Here is a 19,479-nt window from a genome sequence, read left to right on the forward strand (position 1 = left end):
GCTAGGTTTAGCAAGTCAAGATTGTATGGGTGGACTTCAGAGACACAGTATCTGAAGGTAGGTCAGTGCTGAAATTAACCCCTACACCCCTGTTAGATTGCCACTTGCCACCAAATTATCTGGGGAGGTTTCTGGAGGGCAGGTTTTATTTTATTAACTTCAAATTGATTACTTTATTAACTTCAAATTGATTAAATAATCAAGATAAGGTCAATCCTGTTTCAAGGGGACAAGTGTCTCCATGAGCCACGTTGGATGGTGGACTCCACTTTTAGGGCTGACATCAGTTATTTGAATTCACCAAGTCTCTCAATGCTAGGGCAGAATCATGAGGTAACAGTTACTATGGCAAAGTCTGATGCTTTCAAAAATCAATTAAATCTATGGAAAAATCAGCTTCAAGTTTGTAACGTGGAACATTACCCAGAACTCAAAATAGTCAGTTGTTAGCAAGGCATGACTGCCTACATTACAGTAAATAAAATACTTTGTCATGAGTGCTCAGAAAGATTCCAAGATTTTGCATGCCTGGAGACTGATATTGATTAATTTGTCAGGCCAGTCTCTTTTTTGTTGCTGATGCACCCCATTACTTCCAACTTGAGTTGACAGACCTACAGTGTAGCACCTAGCTCAAGGACCTGTTTGTCCAACCCAGGAACTTGGCATACAGTCGTTTCACTCATGCCCCTCCTCAGAATTGTGTAGTGGTGGAGGAAGCCAGAGTGCTGGGCAACCTGAGATGCACTTCCAGAGTGCAAGTGTGCACCAAGAGTGCAAATCTTGGCCATGCCTGATGGTGCATGCAATGGGTAATTCTTCACCATTTCCCTTACACGCCCTCACTGTATTCATCTCTTGTCATTATTAATGACTTTGTGAAATTACAATATTGAAGTACTACTCAAAAACAGTGCTCTGCCGTTTGCCTCATTGACACAGCACTCATTTCTTTAAGAGTTCAAGGAGTGATGCTTTGAGTTTCTTGGCCATTTTAGACTGATGAGATTACTTCCTCAGGATCTCACAACTGCCAGTTGAAGATTTAAGTTATTCTGTCACAATCCCCCATATACTGTTTGGAATTATCATTATGCTTCTGCAGTGAGTGGTCGTAGCACACATCATATCTATATTACTAAAAAGCTAACCCAGCACATAGTCCCAATTTCAGGTTGTCTGTCTAAAGGCTGAGTTTCAATACTCCATACAGTTATCGACTGAATTTAAAATGCTATTATAATATATCCATTAATATCTACAACACTACTTTAAATGCTTAACACAGTAAGTCAACTATTACAGTTAGAAACTGTGTAAGTACTGAGGCAACATATCTCTCAGTGTGCAAATTGCCCAGACTATATTCATCCAGTATTAGAGAATGTGAGCATTTAGTGACTTCCAACAAACTTTACACACAATTTAAAACATTTGTGAAACTTTTTCTCGCTGATACCCCCCACAATATGACATAAGGAAAAAAGAAGTAGTAATAGCATAATTTAGCATGTGCTCTAACTGTTCCTTCTAGACTGATTTTTGGGCTTTTGCTTTTGGAATTTGATAGGATCTAGCTTTTACTAACTGCCCTACATGCTTGGGAGCTAATGGTATCCTGTGCTTTACTGTCAACATGCATGATTGTTTGTCATCTGGTTGGTTAGTTGATTTGGGGAAGGGACCAAACAGCGAGGTCATTGGTCTCATCAGATTAGGGAAGGAAGTTGGCCACCTTTCAAAGGAACCATCACTGCATTTGCCGAAGCAATTTAGTGAAACGGAAAACCTAAATCAAGATGGCCGGATGCGGGTTTGAACCGTCATCCTCTCGAATGCGAATCCATTGTGCTAACCACTGCACCACCTTGCTTGGTTTGTCGTCTGCTGAGTGAAGTACATCCACATACTCTATACAGACATCCAACTTTTCCCTTTACGTTTAAATAATCAGTTCTCAGTTGCTTCCTCAACACTTTCCACACTTTGCTACTGGTGCCCTCAGAATTATCACTTCTTTTTCACTTTTCTCTCAAAAACTACTGTTTACTTTTCACATCTTTTTCCTGTGTTCCAATTTCCTCTTGAATCTTACAGCCTTCTGGATCTCTTTCCACAGAACGACATCGCGTTCTTTTATTCATACCATCCTCAAATATTTCTTTATGCTGCATTACAAAAGATCCTCCTCATGAACCCATCATATGGAATATCTTATCCAAAGACACAGACATAGAACTACACCTCTTGCCAGCTCACAGTCTCACTAACAATTCCTTTTAACCACAAACTTGCCACTTTGTTTGGGATTACATTAATTTTATCACTTATAGGAATATGACACAGCTGAATCTGTGTACACAAGTAAATTAATTCTTTTTCAAATTCCGCACAGTAAACTGACAGGACATCATTCTCTGTCGCACACTTACTGCAGGCTCATTTTCGATGACAATATCAAAATCTGCAGCTTTTACTGTGTGACCTTTCTTGTTGCATCTATACAGTGGTAACTTCTTGTTCAACTTGCATAACTCTGCACGACAACCTGTTTTACTACTTCCCAACTTTCAGTAATTGTAGCCATAATCTAGCTTCCCCTGCCTGAACTAATCTGAAGAACATCCTCAGTCTAACCATGTTCCATGGTAATGGGGATAAAAGTGGAGAACAGAACCAGTGGCATACTTACATATTTTGTGCAGGAATATTGTCGGCACTTGCTGTGAGGAACAACCACCTCGTGTAACTGAAGAAATCATGAAAAATAGTAAAATATTTGCAGAAACCAATAATATTAATCAATCTGCTGCTTGCACTAGGAATAACAATTAGCAGTGAAATGTCACTCTTGTTGAATTTGTTTCCTCCAAACATATTTGAAGTGGTAACTATCAAAAAATATCTTTCACTGTTCTACACCATACAATAACCATTTAATGGCAGACCTTGTGACCTCTATAGTATTTGTATGGGCACCTGTCTTTGGATCCTTTTAAGTCCATTTGTGATTGGTGGTAAGCTGTTGTAAATCTTTGTTTTTTAGACATTTGTATGTGGAGAAACAGTCTGCTATTACTGTTGTCCCCAGCAAAATAATCTCTTTAGTAATTTTTCAAAGAATAGCTTCTGAAAGTCTACACAAAACACACACACACAAAATTCCAAACACCTATGTTCCTGTGTTTTTGTTTTTTTTTTCCCTCTCCTAAGCTACTACTAGCCAAACTGAGATTTGTTGATCTCAACAATCTTACTGGCAGCACCATGTTTTGTGTTCTGTTTCAGTCAAGATACAGCTTCTCTACAAAACTGTCATCAGTCCACCACAGTTTGCTTGGCCAAATCCAGTTCACAGTACAGTAATTTTAATTTACATACATAAATTTCAAAATGGTACTAAGTTTCATTTTGCTTCCAGAAAACCAATAATTCTTTCTAGTGGAACACTTTTAATAGTGGTAGCTACTGCTGCACTTCCAGATGATTCCATCCACACAAACCTTTGACTCTTCAAGAGCCATTTCACTGTCATATTTGATAGATTTTCATGTCTGCAATTAATCCACAAGACAAACACAAAGGACATCACCTGGCAGAACTAAACCACTTAAATCATTTCACTTCATAGAATTCGCTGCAATAGTCACATAAGATCTATCTTGAAACTCACGAATACACACCAATAAACAGCAAACAAGACAATGGTTTCAATTTCAATGCTAGAAATTCATTCCCTCTCTTCTCACCTCTAGTTATGTGAAAGTATCATCCCACTGGGTATGCGAAACTATCATGTTACCCAACCTATGAGCAGTGCATAAGCACTACATTGACTGCTACTGGCCTGATCTACACTTTAGCTTTAACGTTAAGCCCTGCAAGAAAAAAATGTCATGAACTGTTCCTTATTTTTTACTCTCCCCTAATCAATTCTAATGTGGACGTGGGGAAAAAATGTAGCAGTTTGGAACACTACATTGGGCCGACAGAAATGATGTACGAAATTTATTCTCACCTACTACTTACCCTCCACAGTCCCATCATAAACCTTCCACATGAAGTTAACTAGTTCATAGGCAATGTCACATAAGCTTACTGAACTGACATATGAAAAGATTTTACTTTCAATGATGTCCAAACATGTGCAATACTTGGATGAACTGAACTTATCAGTACTGGCTGTCAGCTTCATCCCATAACATGATGATGATTACACCTGCGACAGACAGAATAAGAACAGAACATTGACCTTTTCTTTTTTGTCTATGTTTATATTAGCTTTTTGAACATGTTGTTGTGGTGACAGAATGATCTGTAAGGTAGCCTAAGTCTTGCTACGGCAAAGTGTCAGATTCCACCCACCTGCTTTGACCCATGTCATAACTGTTCTGTGACATAACTGAGGCATGATGTGTTTAAGATACACTGTTTTTGCAGAGTGTGTGTTTGATTAAGCGGTGGCACACTCTAGTGTAGGATGTCTATGTTTCTTGTGTGTGTGTGTGTGTGTGTGTGTGTGTGTGTGTGTGTGTGTGTGTGTGTGTGCGAGAGAGAGAGAGAGAGAGAGAGAGAGAGAGAGAGAGAATGAGGGGGCATGGAAAGTTGTTTAGTATCAGTTTCCATTTGAACTATGTAGGTCAAATGAAATATGTGATTCCTATTGTGCATATTATTATTATTTTATTTTATTTTTTTTTTGTTTTTTTTATTTATTTATTTATTTTTTTTTGTTTGGTTTATTCTTGAGGATTTTGTGTGTGTTATTTTTCGGTTTTGTTTGATTTGGAATGGTGACATCCTTGTACATTTAGCTTGTCCCATCCCTAAACCCCTACTTCCCACTGTTGTCTTGTTAGTTTCATTTCATTGCTGGACTGAAAAATTTTGCATCATTTATACTTTTGTTTGCGGGTGTATTTAGTGATGTTATGGTCACCATATGGTAAATGCTAGAAATAGCGGAGAGGGAGGGGGGGGGGGGGGCATGGGTGAAATGTCCGCCACCTTAATGACATCATGGGTCAAAGCAGATTTGTTGGAATCATACTTCCATATTGCCCAAAGCTATGTTTGAAGGTGGAAGTATGATTGAGAGTTGGTGAAGCTAATGAATGTGAATAAGATGACTAAGAAAACTTAACACATGGTGCCATACTGATCTAGATAGTCAAGCCTGAGGTCAAGGACAGGTTGAAAGGTAACCAGTTGTGAACTGGGGAAGTTGAGTGACTGGATACGAGTGGGTGAAATGGGGTATACTGTCAGTTGGCGGAGCAATATTGAACAGTTCAGTTAATCCCACTATTTGGTCAAGAGTATTATACGACACATTTATGTTGACTGTTGTATTGTTCTTGGTTCAAAAGACTTGACCCACCTCAAAATCATGGCTAACGACAGACTTATCAGTAGCATAGCCCACTTTCAATATTAGGTTGGAAGATAATATGTTATGAGTGATCACACACAATATTAATAATAAGGGATATTTTTACAGACTGATGGGCAGTAGAGCCCAGTGTCCATATTTCGTGCTTTTTTCCTTGATAAAGAACGAACTACATGGTAAATTCAGAAGAAAGCTGAATCATACAATGGGCAAATGGCTGAAATTATTTTGGTGCATGTTATATGCATATGTTGCACAAGTACAAAAAATATGAGTGGGGAGGCGGAAGCCCACTAGGTGACTCTTCCTGTATCTCATGAACTATGCCTTGTACGGTAGTGTTGAATAAATGAATATACAACTTCTGCAGCTTTCATGCCATTAACCACATCCACAATGAATTTCTTCAGATATATCCAGGATGCTGAGAACCATGTCTTCAAAATCATCATATTATTGTGGGCATGTTGACATGTTCCTTATGGTATGGAGCAATATTTAATTTTTCTGTAAATGATTGCTGGTTAGTAAAGACAGTTAATGTATTTGCAGTGATAATCAGCATAGTACCTGCATACTTTGTATGCATGATCTTGAACCGCAGTGATTACAGTACAAAAGCCTTAACCCTTAACAAAATAGTGATAAAACTGAACAAATGATATATCTTAATTCAATTGTCTTAAAAATTTAAGTGTCTGATTTGACAGTTAACTGTAAGAACACATTGCAATAATTTATGGTAGGACTTCATCAGTTTTATTTTCTCAATTTACTATGTTTATAAATTTGTCCTCAAGACTGACTAATCGTCACACTCACGGTGTCACTGGAGTGACATCAAGTCTATATTATGTCTTCCTGTCCGCATAGTTTGTTCTCAAGAATGGCTATCATTCTCCTGCAGTAGAAATCCCTATATTCACCAGGCAATGTTTCCAATAATTTTGTGGCATTCTCAGTCATCTGTATAGCCTGCAAAATAGTCACAAGTAATAGAAATTTCTATATCTGCATCCCTACTTCATCTTAATGATAACAGACTGATGCTGTTAAATACATGTTTCAAATACTCTTACCCTTGCTGCAGGAATGGGGTCTTTATTTCCATATACATCTTTCTTATCATACAGTTCTTCTGGCAAATGTTTCCAGAACACATTTACTGCAATCCCATTGTCTAATGCTAATGTATTGTGAAACCAAAGTGCTGGAATAAAAATAATATCTCCTGATTCCATAATACATTCGTGTCTAAGAACACTGGAAAACTTTGGGAACTCTGAGGCGTCAGGATTGTCAATATCCAATACTCGCGATTTATCACCCACCAAGTACATGCCTAAGGCTTCTGATGGTTTAAACAAGGCAATTCTTTTCCGGCCACGAACTTGTATAAGGATATTATCCATGACATCATAATGTGTCCACAACTGAACATTTTTTGAACCAATCCGAAGTACACTGGAAAAGAATGCCTCATCTTTAAAGAAATGCGGAATTTTTAGATCAGCAGCAATAAATGGAAACTGCTTTCGAATATCGGCAATTTCACGGCCTCTAGGATCAAGTCCAAGAGATCTCAAATAATAATACTCGTTCGGACTCAGAAAGAAAGCCTTACTTGTACCTGACACTCTTTCTAAAAGTTCATTGAAAGGTAATGTTTTGTATATGAAGTTTTTATTTATGAAATCCAACTTTTCATGTTGGCTGACATGAACTTTTACATCGAGCGGACCAATTTTTTCCGATAAATATTCAGTAGTCCATTTAGCGGTACATTCACCGATGTCAATTCCACGTAATAATGCCGGTTCACGTCGGTTCCATATGGAATTAATAAATAATTCAGGAGTAACGTCCGTATATATAGGAACTTCTTTGCATTTAACCATGTTTCACCATCTGCACATCACAACACACAGAGATTACTGATTAGTGATTACTGAATAACACAACTCGTGCAAAGTTCATCAAACGGAAGAAATAATCCAGTGAGTTTCGATCACAATATATACTACACTGAGCGTCAGGGGCCTGCAGAAGTTCAGTATTAATTGACAGTAATTGAAGCACTATCATTAATGTTGACAGAAGCTGTCAGTTGACAGCGCAGCTCTACAAGGTTAAGACGTTGAACACACAAAAGATTGTGTGTGCTCTGGTTACATTAGCGCTTGCTTGCAAGCAACAAAAAAGGAACGAAAAATAAGAAATGTACTCAAGAGCAGTTGAAAAAAGGAGCGACTGGTAACATGTTAATTTACCGCGTGAAATCAGAACCACGGACCCGAAATGTCTCATAAATTATTTGCCGATGAGTCCTGTATTATACAAGTTGCTACTTTCGATGAAAGGTAAAATACAGAAGCAAAATACATTAATGAGAGAGTCAATCGCAGTCGATAAGTGATTAGGAGTAACTCTAAAATTTCTGGTGATAGGCAGGTAATTAGAATTCTCGAAGTTTACAATAATTCTGTATAGATAATATCATCAAGCGCAATTAGCAAAATTCTATGGAAACCTGGGAAGGAATTATAGCGGTTTGTCATGCGGTTTGTGGTGGCGTAGCATCTCTGACAGGAGAAAAGCTAGATCACTGCCCCTGGAAGAGTTAGTACTCTCCAAGGACAATAAATAAGGGTACGTTCTGTACGCTTGTAACGATTACACGAGTTATTTATGTTGTGCTCAGTACTAAATAGTGCGGAAATCATATCTTTTCCGGTGTAACATCAAGCGCCGGCACGTCGGCCTGGAACGGAACAACCGAGAAGTCTGTGAGACGATGTCAGCCAATAGTACGCTGACTAGGACCGCACCAAGATAGGAGCGGCACTTATACAAAGAGAATATAAGCCCCACTCCGCACTAGAAGAGTTGCATTTGAAGACAGGCACTAAAAGAGCCGCACTAGAAGACGAGATGTCATCGTAACTGTTTAGCTGAGACTTGTGATCTATAGCAATTGCTTGCATGGAAATGGTATATATCGAAGGACATTGATTATTTGCATGTCGCCAATTGCTTGCGACACTTCATTGTGAAAATGGCGAAGTTAAGTATTGTCAATTCAATTACCATAATAAACTCCGTTAATATGATTTGCTTGTGCGTTGTCTAGCTATTCGAGAAAACAGCTTCCAGGGCACCCTATATTACACGAGTGGATAGGATCCCATATTGGGAATGAGTTATGAGAAGAACACAGTGCCTGGCAACCATGGAATTCTCTTTTATCTTTTACTGGCGCCTTAAATCTCTCTTGTCTCTTCTTTGCAGGTGTGTTTACTTGCTTTAACAGTCTCTTTTGCTAATCAGTGTTTCTAGGTTTGCGTTGCAAAAATTTTCTTTGCTTTTGTACTTTTTTTTTCCTTGCCTTGTCTGTTTGTTGCCTTTGTCTCTTCCAAAATGTCCCACCCCATCTATCCCACCCTCCCTGCTCAGATCCCACAGCTGACAGCATTAGATGCAACGCAGCTACTGCATATGTTTCAGTTCCAGACTCGGCAAGTTGCTATATTACCTTTTCGGCAGTCTTAAGAATAAGAAGAGGGGGGCCTCGAGTGGTTGCAACAGTTTGAAGCCCACACACTTGCTCACTTCATACCAGGTACTGTGAAAAGCCATTACTTTTTCGCAACAGTAGGAAGTGCAGTGTTCTGCCTTATAAACTATTTCCGAACTCCACTTGGAGTGATCTTTCATATGAACACATTGCAGATTCGCTTACTATTACAACCAACAAGTGAATGTGGTAGCTGCTAGGTATCAACTCTTTAATTGCAAAAAACGGTCAGAACAGACTTATCGTGGGTGGATAACAGGTTTGCAGGGTATGAAGAGGAAATGCAAATTCAAATGTACTTCGGTGCTCTGTATTCAGATGTTATGTTGGGTGATGTGATCATGTACAATTTACCTGATGTCAAACTCGGAGAACAGATTTTGAAACAGTCTGCTCCATCATTTCAGCAGGTACTGCAAATACTAAATCAGAACGATTCAGGTGGCCTGTTCGCCAATAAATTTGAGCAGCCAGCAAACTGTCGGGTTGAGTTCCTTGTTTGTGATCAGCCCATACAGCAGCGGCAGCTTGCGCTCACCACGCCGAGTAAACAGTGCTCCACACCATGTAAGCAACTCCCTACACAGGTGGCTACACAGGCAAACAGAATTAAGTCTTCCCCTCAGTGCTATTCACAGCACAAATGCCAAGACTGCCCCTCCTAACAAGCTCAGTGTTACGCTTTTGGCAGGAAAGGACATGTACAATCCATATGTTTGCAACCATAAGAATTCGGCCCACTCACATAGATCTAGTCACAAGGCCCACGTCATTAATGCAGTATATTCAAAGTCTGCAACAGGCACTCACAAAACTGGCAATTGTGCAGTTTCTTCAGTGATATGCCAGTCCAACAAACTTTTTGTTCAGGTGCTTCTTTGTGGGAAAAGTGTGAAATTTCGGTTGGACATGGGTGCCTCTGTCACACTGCTAAATCGTCACACACGTGAACTGTTAGGCTCCCCTCACCTGTCTAAAATTAGAGTGCAACTGATGACTTATAATGGACAAGACATTTCCGTTCTCGGAAAATGTACTTAACCTGCCATGTATTCCTTGCATATGCGAACAGTTACTTTTATAGTGCTACAACATACTTGCTCCTGATTCATTTGATTTGTTTGATTTTAACGTTCAGGACAAAGTGTTGTCAGTTTCTGCATTCCATGCAAAAGACTGTGTAATTAGCTTGCTAAAAGAATTCCCAGAACTCTTTTTCTGAAGGTTTAGGCAAGGCTAACAATTTTGTTGCACATATTACTATGAAAGACAATGCTCAGCCGAAATTTTGCTGCGCCAGTACTGTCCCCATTGCATTATGGGCAAAAGTAGCAGCTGAACTTAAATAATTCAAAGAAAGCGGAGCTATTGCGCCCATACAAGCTAGTCAATGGCTAAGTCCACTAGTTTTGTTTGCCAAATGTTCAGGTCGCATTCGCCTCTGTGTTGACTTTACAGCCAACGCACAAACTGTGATTGATACTTTTCCGTTGCCACACACACAGGATCTCATGGGCTGATTAGGCACTGGTCGCTAGTTTTCAAAAATTGATTTGCGCGACGTGTATCTTCAAATATTGCTCGATGAAGAATCTCAAATTGTGTCTAGTGAATACTCCTTTAGGCTTGTTTAAATATTTGCTTTTGCCTTTTGGCAGTGCTTCTGCACCCACCATTTTCCAATGGTATTTGGAACAGCTGACTGCTCAAGTGGCAAACTGTTCAAATTATTTGGACTATAATGTCATAGCAGGTCGTACACCTGAAGACCACATTGCAAATTTGCATGCTTTGTTTCGTGTGTAATCTAATGCAGGACTAATGTGTAGACTGGACAGGCGTGATTTCTTTAAACTTGTTTGCAGTATCTTGGTCATGTCATAAACAGTCAAGGTATACATCGTCTTCAGTCGCATTTGTTGGCCATAAGAGATTTGCAGGTTCCTCGCAAGGTCACAGAATTGCAGTCTCTTCTATGGAAAATAAACTACTATATTCGGTTCATGCCGAATGCTGTACGAATCTCAGCTCCACTGCATCGCTTGCTTCACTAGAATGTCCTCTTTGTTTGGACAGATGAGTGCAAAGTAGCTTTTCAAAAACTTAAAGATGCATAGCTTACTGATCAATGCTTAGTTCTCTGTGATCCTGACAAACCAGTTGTATCGCAAGTTAATGTTTCCTTGTACGGAATCAGTGCAGTACTTTCGCACAGAATTGGTGATAAAGACAGGCCTATTGCTTTAACATCTGAAGTGTTGTCCAAACCTCAGTGTCACTATCCACAAATTGAGAAGGAGGCTTTGGCTATTGTGTGTGGTGTCGCCAAATTCCGCCACTATTTGTGTGGCAGAAAATTCTACATAGTAACGGATCACAAGCCATTGCAGTCCTTGTTTCATCTAAAGCAGCTGATTCCTGTACAAACTGTCCAAACATTGCAAACATGGGCTTTGGTGTTGTCTGAATACCAGTACGACATTGTGTATCGTGTGACAGCTCAACATCGTAATGCTGACGCATGTCCACATCTTCCGATTGGCCCTGATAGAGACTATGATGCTTCTGCTGCATCTTGTCACATCAATGCTCAGGATTCTGAATTGCTTCAGTCTTTTCCACTGAACTATAGTAAAATTGCAGAGGCCACAGAAGTTGATCCAGATTTGAACATTTTGCTAACATAAATTCGCACATCTTGGCCTCATTCATTGCACAGCATAAAGAACTCTGTAGTGTGCTGATACTTTGCATGTTGGCATAGCCTCACTATACAGAAATGACAGTGGACAGTCATGTGTGTTGATCACCAAAGCTTTGCAAAAAGAAGTGTTGCAATTACTTCACCAAGGACATTGGGGAATTGCTCATATGAAACAGTTAGCGTGTCGACACTGTACTTGTGCACCTGTATCACAATTCAGGAGTTGTCCTCTGTTTTTTGCCTCAAAAATTTACCTGAATTCAGAGTCAACCAACTGCCCTCAGTTCACATAAAATGGATCTGAAACATTCTGTGAACGCAATAGCATACAGCATCAATCTAGTGCACCGTTCCAGCCACAGTCAAACAGCAAAATGGAATGTTTCGTCAGAACCTTCAAGCAGCAAATGGCCAAACTTAGCTCCGCACTCATGAGAGAGCAAGCAATGCAACTGTTTTTCGCTTCCTATCGTTCGCACACACGAGATGGACCATCACTGGCGGAATTGCTTCGCAGCCACCGCCATCAGATACCGCTCCACCCACCTCAACATCCAGCGCCAAAGGAAGGCCGCAAGTATTGTTTCACACCATATGATATTGTCTTTTACAGGGTTTTTAGTGGCAGCAGATGGTGGGCGCGAGGTGAGGTCATTGGGGCACTTGCATGCATCTTATTTCAGGTCCAGGTGGCTTGTAGCTCCGACATCATAATCAACTTCGCCACTGTCATGTACCCAGTGATGCTTCTATGTCTCTTCCACCAGATTCACCGATCCTGAGGACAGCGCAGCCTGGGCAGCCACCATAGGGTGTCATCATGACATCACAGGATGAACCCATGGAGACAGAGCCTCCTCCACCTCCTCTCGTCCTACTGATGGAGCTGGACCCGCCCACACCGCAGCAGCCATCGCATTCCCCATATGGTTACTGGCCACTGGAGGTGGACGCATACCCTTCTGGTCGTTTTCCAGGGGACATTTCTGCCAGAGCAGAGGCCAGATGGTGGGGTATGACTGGAAGCTTGATGCTCTGCAGCCACAGCTTCTGGTCCAGCACAGCATCCACCCTCTGACCTCCCCCACTGTTGTCCCACTTCATACATGATGATGATGGTCCGTCGCTTTGGGGGGGGAAAGGAATGTTCCAGTGTAACATCAAGTGCTGACACGTCGGCCTGGAATGGAACAGCTGAGAAGGCTGTGAGATGATGTCAGCCAATAGTATGCTGACTACAACTGCTGCACTACAGGAGCAGCACCCATACGAAGAGAATATAAGTGGTGCTCTACACTAGAAGAGACACACTAGAAGACAGGTACTAGAAGAGCTACACTAGAAGACAAGCTGTCATCCTAACTATTTTTTGCAAAAGAAAGTATCAAAGAAGGGACCTGATATTTACACAGTTTCCATATTCTGACTATCTTCATGTTTTAAAATGAGAGGCATACAATCAATGGAAATAGAAGTCGCAAAAATTACAGCAGAAAACGGCTTTTTTTCTCACTTCAGTCCAATGCAATGTACCAAAATATCTGTGGTACCCTCAGTAAAATCTGCCAAGGAGGTATGTAACTTCATTTATTACAATAAGGTTGGGACATGCACATTTCCCTGTACACCTCTAAGGATTGGAGTGATAGACTCTCCCACATGTAATGAACATCCAGAAGACAATGAAGATCTTGACCATGTCGTTTTGGGATGTTCAAAACATGTTTCACATTAAAATAAACTGTGGAAAAACCTTGCAAAAATCAAGATTCCATTACTATCAGACATTAAGACAGTAACGAGTGAGAACACCTCAGAATCAATAGTTTAATAATATGTTACCTATAAGAGATGGAGATAAAGCTCTGATATAAAAAATGTTGAATTTGTGACTGTAATTTTATAATTTTATATATGTAATAAGTAAATGTGTACTTAGATTTAACTGAAGTCACTAACCTAAGCAGTAGTAATTGTTGCATTATTTGCTACAAAAAGTCAATAAATTAATTAGAAACAATTAATGAGACTCATACTCATTTTGGTTATACACTGTGACTGCAACACTCCAAGTGTAACTTCACTTATGAATAGGATATCGGATGAGTTTATATTGATTTGTGAGATAAATTTCACAATAGCAAGCATATGTAGTGCAATAAAAATCGGCACTAACTAAGAAATGACACCACTTTATTCATTACTAGGTTTCCAAAGGACCATGGAAGTATAAAACGATATGTTATATTTACTTACGATTCTCTTGTAACCTACAGATATTTGCTGAACGTCATTTTACTCAAACAATACAAAAATGTCTAGTAAACACCAGAAGACCTAACCATTTCAAGAAGTTATTTTCACTACACTTTGCAATCTTATCCTCCCACACATCACTATTAAAATTCTGTTTTTGCACAAATTTTGAAAGCTTAGAGAGGTGTAAGATATACAAAAGAATAGCTTTTAACTTATCTTCATTATCTCATTGTTGTTGTTGGTGGCTCAAAGTCTTACTTAGGGGTACATTCTTGCAGGTGAAATTTCGATTTTGTAGGTTCTTGTTGCACTAAATAACTGATGAAGAAATGCCTGTTGCTATTAATATCTTTTTATTTTATCCCATTCTTCTAAATCACACTGACTTTACAATTTCCACATTAAAAAACAATTAATGTTGGTGACAAACTTAGAATATGTCTACTTCCATCAGAGGTATGCCCACGACTACTTATATTCTGTGGTACTCACATTATTCCAAAAAGTGTACAAAGCAAAGAGTTTACAAAGCAAAACATTTTACAACCTTTTTTTTACCAAATAAGAATCTTCATTAAAATAATGTATCGTTATTTTGTAAATCGATCTAGAAATTAATTTAATAATTAGTGTTAGACTGTGCAATTAATAATATGAATTTTAATTATACCAGAAATTTGGTAATTTCAAATATTTTTAAAAGCGTAATTTTAACTGTTAGTACATATCGATTGTAACACATTAATTTCTTTTTTACACATTTTAGCCTGAAATATAATGCATTGTATACAAAATCATATGAATTCTTTTAATGGAACAGCTGAGATAGTTTTAACCTATGTGAGAATCGATAGTATACATGGTATCGGTAATTTCTATAAAACAACGTAATGTTAGAGGAAGGTGATTAATTATAACTTCCAGTCAAATCAGTGAATGTAGGATGCATAAACATGTATGGAATGCAGTGCATACCTTATTTAACTCACCAAACATAACTGCAGCTGAATGGAAAACCACATAGATGTGATGATAGAAAGTTAAAAGCAATAAAACTGTTTCCCAACACAGAAGAAACTACTCCCACAGTAGTTTCCATATCTGAGCCACAAACGGCAAGCATCATCAACTTCTAGATATTGCTATAAGAAAAGACAATCAGAACCACACCTTTATCATACACAGAAAATACTCAGCAGACACAATAAGAAATGCAACGTATAATCACTACAGAATCACAAACAATCTATAATCATGTATCCAAGGTTCTCGGGTATCCAGCCGGATCCGTTCGTCGAAGTTCCACGATATTTCGGCGGATAACCGTTCCGCCATCATCAGGTGGTGCTGATGGAATGATCTGTCTGCGCTGTGTCCGTGGTATTTATGTCCGCGGGGTCCCGAGTCGTACCCCGGCGTGGGCGGCCGGCGGGGCGCCGCGTGGTGGGAGGGGTGGGGGAAGCTGCAACCACGCCCGGTGGTAGGCGCAGTCCATCTCCGTCCACCGTGGCGGAAGGATCTCGCGTCCGCTCGCGCCGTTGCTCTTTGATGGTGTTTAATAATGGTTTCCAGGCCTTGCGAAGTTGAAACCCGGTGTCCCTGTTGATGAGGTTATCTGTTACTCGAATTTCTATGGCCTCCTTGCAGATACTGTCCCAGCAGGCACTTGTGGCAGTCAGGATTTTTGTCTCTTCGAATTTCGCTGTGTGTCCGGTTTCAATGCAGTGTTCTGCTATGGCCGAATGGCTGGCTTGGCGTAAGCGGGTGTGACGTTCGTGTTCTTTGCATCGGTCCTCGACCGTGCGAACTGTTTGGCTGATCTAGGATTTGCCACAGCCGCACGGGATTTTGTATACGCCCGCTTTCTTCAGCCCTACGTCACCTTTTGCCGTTCCTAGTAGGTCACGAATCTTTGCTGGTGGCTGGAAAACTGTGTCAATCTTGTGTCGCCTTAACAGTCTCCCTATTTTTGACGACACGTTGCCAGCAAACGGCAGAAAGGCCAGAGATTGCTTTTCTTCTTCGGGTTGTTGTTCATCTCGGTTCTTGCTGCACTTCTGTTGTCGGAAGGCCCTTTGGATTTGGCGGTTGCGATACCCATTCTTGCGGAACACAGTCTCCAGGTGTTTGAGCTCCGTTGTCAAGTTCTGTTCATCAGAGATCGCCATCTCCTTCAGGCGGCCAATGTAGTCCGTCGAGTTCCGGATATGGTGCGCACATTTCCCCACATAAGGTCTTAGCATACCCGCTAAGTGCTGCGCCAAAAGACACGTATCTTTTGGGGAAACGTGCGCACCATATCCGGAACTCGACGGACTTCATTGGCCGCCTGAAGGAGATGGCGATCTCTGATGAACGGAACTTGACAACGGAGCTCAAACACCTGGAGACCGTGTTCCGCAAGAATGGGTATGGCAACCGCCAAATCCAAAGGGCCTTCCGACAACAGAAGTGCAGCAAGAACCGAGATGAACAACAACCCGAAGAAGAAAAGCTATCTCTGGCCTTTCTGCCGTTTGCTGGCAACGTGTCGTCAAAAATAGGGAGACTGTTAAGGCGATACAAGATTGACACAGTTTTCCAGCCACCAGCAAAGATTCATGACCTACTAGGAACGGCAAAAGATGACGTAGGGCTGAAGAAAGCGGGCGTATACAAAATCCCGTGCGGCTGTGGCAAATCCTATATCAGCCAAACAGTTCGCACGGTCGAGGACCGATGCAAAGAACACGAACGTCACACCCGCTTACGCCAACCCAGCCATTCGGCCCTAGCAGAACACTGGATTGAAACCGGACACACAGCGAAATTCGAAGAGACAAAAATCCTGACTGCCACAAGTGCCTGCTGGGACAGTATCTGCAAGGAGGCCATAGAAATTCGAGTAACAGATAACCTCATCAACAGGGACACCGGGTTTCAACTTAGCAAAGCCTGGAAACCGTTATTAAACACCATCAAAGAGCAACGGCACGAGCGGACGCGAGATCCTTCCGCCACGGCGGACGGAGATGGACTGCGCCTACCACCGGGCGTGGCTGCAGCTTCCCTCACCCCTCCCACCACGTGGCGCCCCGCCGGCCGCCCGCGCCGGGGTACGACTCGGGACCCCGCGGACATAAATGCCACGGACACAGCTCAGACAGATCATTCGATCAGCACCACCTGATGATGGCGGAACGGTTATCCACCGAAATATCGTGGAACTTCGACGAACGGATCCGGCTGGACACCCGAGAACCTTGGATACAGCACATTCGCCGGGAAAGCCTGAGATCTCATAATCTATAATCATTTACTTACTAAACAGACTCAATAAGATTTCCATGAACACTTCCTATTACCAAAAAGAGCTAGCCAGTACAAAACACGTAGCATTAAAAAGAGCGCAGAGTAACACTATTACCAAACTTAGAAGGGAAGTATAGTAATAAACGATAAAACAAACAAATCACATTATGACTCATTCAAATGACACAATCACAAGAAAACGGCATACAGTGACCTAACGCAATAAATTCGTATACAAAATAGGAAATATATTAAAAATAGGGCATGAACATTGCCTACAAAACAAATAACACAGTACGTATTCAGATTTCCAAAGTAAAACTTGACAAATAACAAAAATCTGATATCTACCATTTCAATTGCGGGTACTGTGAAAAAATCTATATTGCAGGACATTTGACACAAGATATAAAGAGTAAATCAGGGGATGTAAATACATCACAAATCACTCAACATTTGTAGACTACCTTAAACAGGAATACCACAGGGAATCACAGTTTAAAAAGATATGAAGATCATAAAAATCGGTAAAGCCAGATATCTCCCCCATTTGCAATGAAACTTCCATATACTCAAAGCATTAATACAGAATAAACAGTTTGTCAGTGACTAGATAAATATTGGAAACCAATCACTGTATAAAATAACTGAGAGAATCACATAAAGAAAGGAAAAAATAGATCCTTTCTTTCCCCACCCCACACTTTCTCTCAGCCTCTCCCCCCTTCCATTTCACCTCTTACCCCTAACCCGTTCCCAACACTGCATACTCCATTCCACTGGTTTGCCTTCACTATTCACTCACCTTCTCCTCCTCTTGTCTCCACCTCCTCCATCTTCTCACCAAAGTCCATCACTAAACATTCATTTCCCTTACACATTAAATACAGACGAACATAATTAAAGAGAATAGCACATGTATGATGACTACATTTCTTTGCAGTTGCAAAGACAGAACTGAAATAGCTTCAAGAATTTCAGTCGATTGTTTGTGAACACTAGTGGTTATCATTGTTGCAAAACATGGGCTTTGTTGACAACTAAGTAAATAATTTTTTGAGATGGAAATGTAGGTCAGAAGGAATACAAAAATAGTTTCACTCTTTCAGTTACTTTTCGAAAGCCAGTTTGACTTCTTTTAACAATACTTATCTTGCGTGTTTAATGGGCCAGTATGATTTCTATGAGAAATCCAGTGCTGCTCAGCTTCAATGTATTTAAAGAACAGCATAAAGAAACCATCTAAAGCTGCTGCTATAGTGTGGTACATATGTGCAAACAACTAGTTTCAGTTAAGCCACCATCTGAAAGTCATGGACACCATTACACACCATTACAGGAAAGTTTCTTGACGTCAAGTGCATATGACATGAGTTTGGTTAGACAGTATGCTGAACAGTGCATTTAAGTTATGCACATAGTGCCTAACAAAAAAATATGTAAGATAATGAATGCATGTATAAGTGACAGGGGGTGCAACTCATGATTGTTTACTTGACAATAAGGAACATTCCTTTAATCTGGTTAATGATATCTGTGACTTGAAGGTGATCACTTGAATGAAACTGGTTGTCTAAAAATAAATATACATTACACCTTCTTTTGATTTTGTGATGACATTCTTTTAGTTAACGTTTTTGTGACTTTTTCGGTTAAATTCTGCATACTTATATTTATGCCAATATGACTAATTTCAGTCGATGTCATATTGAAAACAGCACCAGTACAAGATCATACTTTACACATGAAAACACTTACTGGCCTCTGAAGGCGATGGTCAGAGGATTTATGTGCACGTTTTCGTTGCCTTTGGAAATATTATAGCTGAATGGTACATCACCATCAAATTATGATGAATTCACTCTAGATGCATCACTTGCCCAGAACTGAATCATGAATGTGACATTATGAGATACCATCTGTAACATGAGAGGAGACAATATTTTTTAAACAATATCATAAAACAGCAATGATAAAGTTTATCAATCCCAAAACAGAGAATCTTCATTTGTTTGCAAGAGAAAATATATTGTGTTAGCATAGAATTTATGTACCTCTCGTTAAAGCATCTTTTGAGCTGCTGTGGTGTAGCTATGCATATGCTGAGTTCTTTTGCTCCTTGAAAGAAATTCACCTTATAATTTTGTTTTGTAATTGTGTGTGCAGTGAATGTGCTTGTTCCAATCAGATACCACTTGTAAATTGCTCTGCTAACAAGTTATGGGACCAGTCTGAATACTTTGGCATAATTTAAAAAAG

General features: G+C 40.2%; 1 protein-coding gene across 1 annotated transcript; it reads right to left on the reverse strand.

Moving 5' to 3' along the window:
* Window positions 1-6,128: 6,128 nt before the first annotated feature.
* On the reverse strand, window positions 6,129-7,371 carry LOC126483949 (tRNA wybutosine-synthesizing protein 5-like). Its single transcript, XM_050107237.1, has 2 exons — window positions 6,472-7,371; window positions 6,129-6,367 (listed from the first exon to the last, which is right to left on the reverse strand). The coding sequence occupies exons 1-2, from the start codon at window positions 7,288-7,290 to the stop codon at window positions 6,239-6,241; spliced, it is 948 nt and encodes a 315-aa protein (XP_049963194.1). The 5' UTR covers window positions 7,291-7,371; the 3' UTR covers window positions 6,129-6,238.
* Window positions 7,372-19,479: the final 12,108 nt, after the last annotated feature.

The sequence above is a fragment of the Schistocerca serialis genome, chromosome 6 (assembly GCF_023864345.2).
Source record: "Schistocerca serialis cubense isolate TAMUIC-IGC-003099 chromosome 6, iqSchSeri2.2, whole genome shotgun sequence".
NCBI lineage: Eukaryota > Metazoa > Arthropoda > Insecta > Orthoptera > Acrididae > Schistocerca > Schistocerca serialis.

What these genes read in the sequence shown, in the direction of transcription:
- LOC126483949 (XM_050107237.1), bottom strand. Translation starts at nt 7,290, where the DNA reads ATGGTTAAATGCAAAGAAGTTCCTATATATACGGACGTTACTCCTGAA. An exon ending in ACCCCATTCCTGCAGCAAGG is followed by an intron (nt 6,368 to 6,471) that starts GTAAGAGTATTT and finishes ACTATTTTGCAG; the next exon opens with GCTATACAGATGACTGAGAA.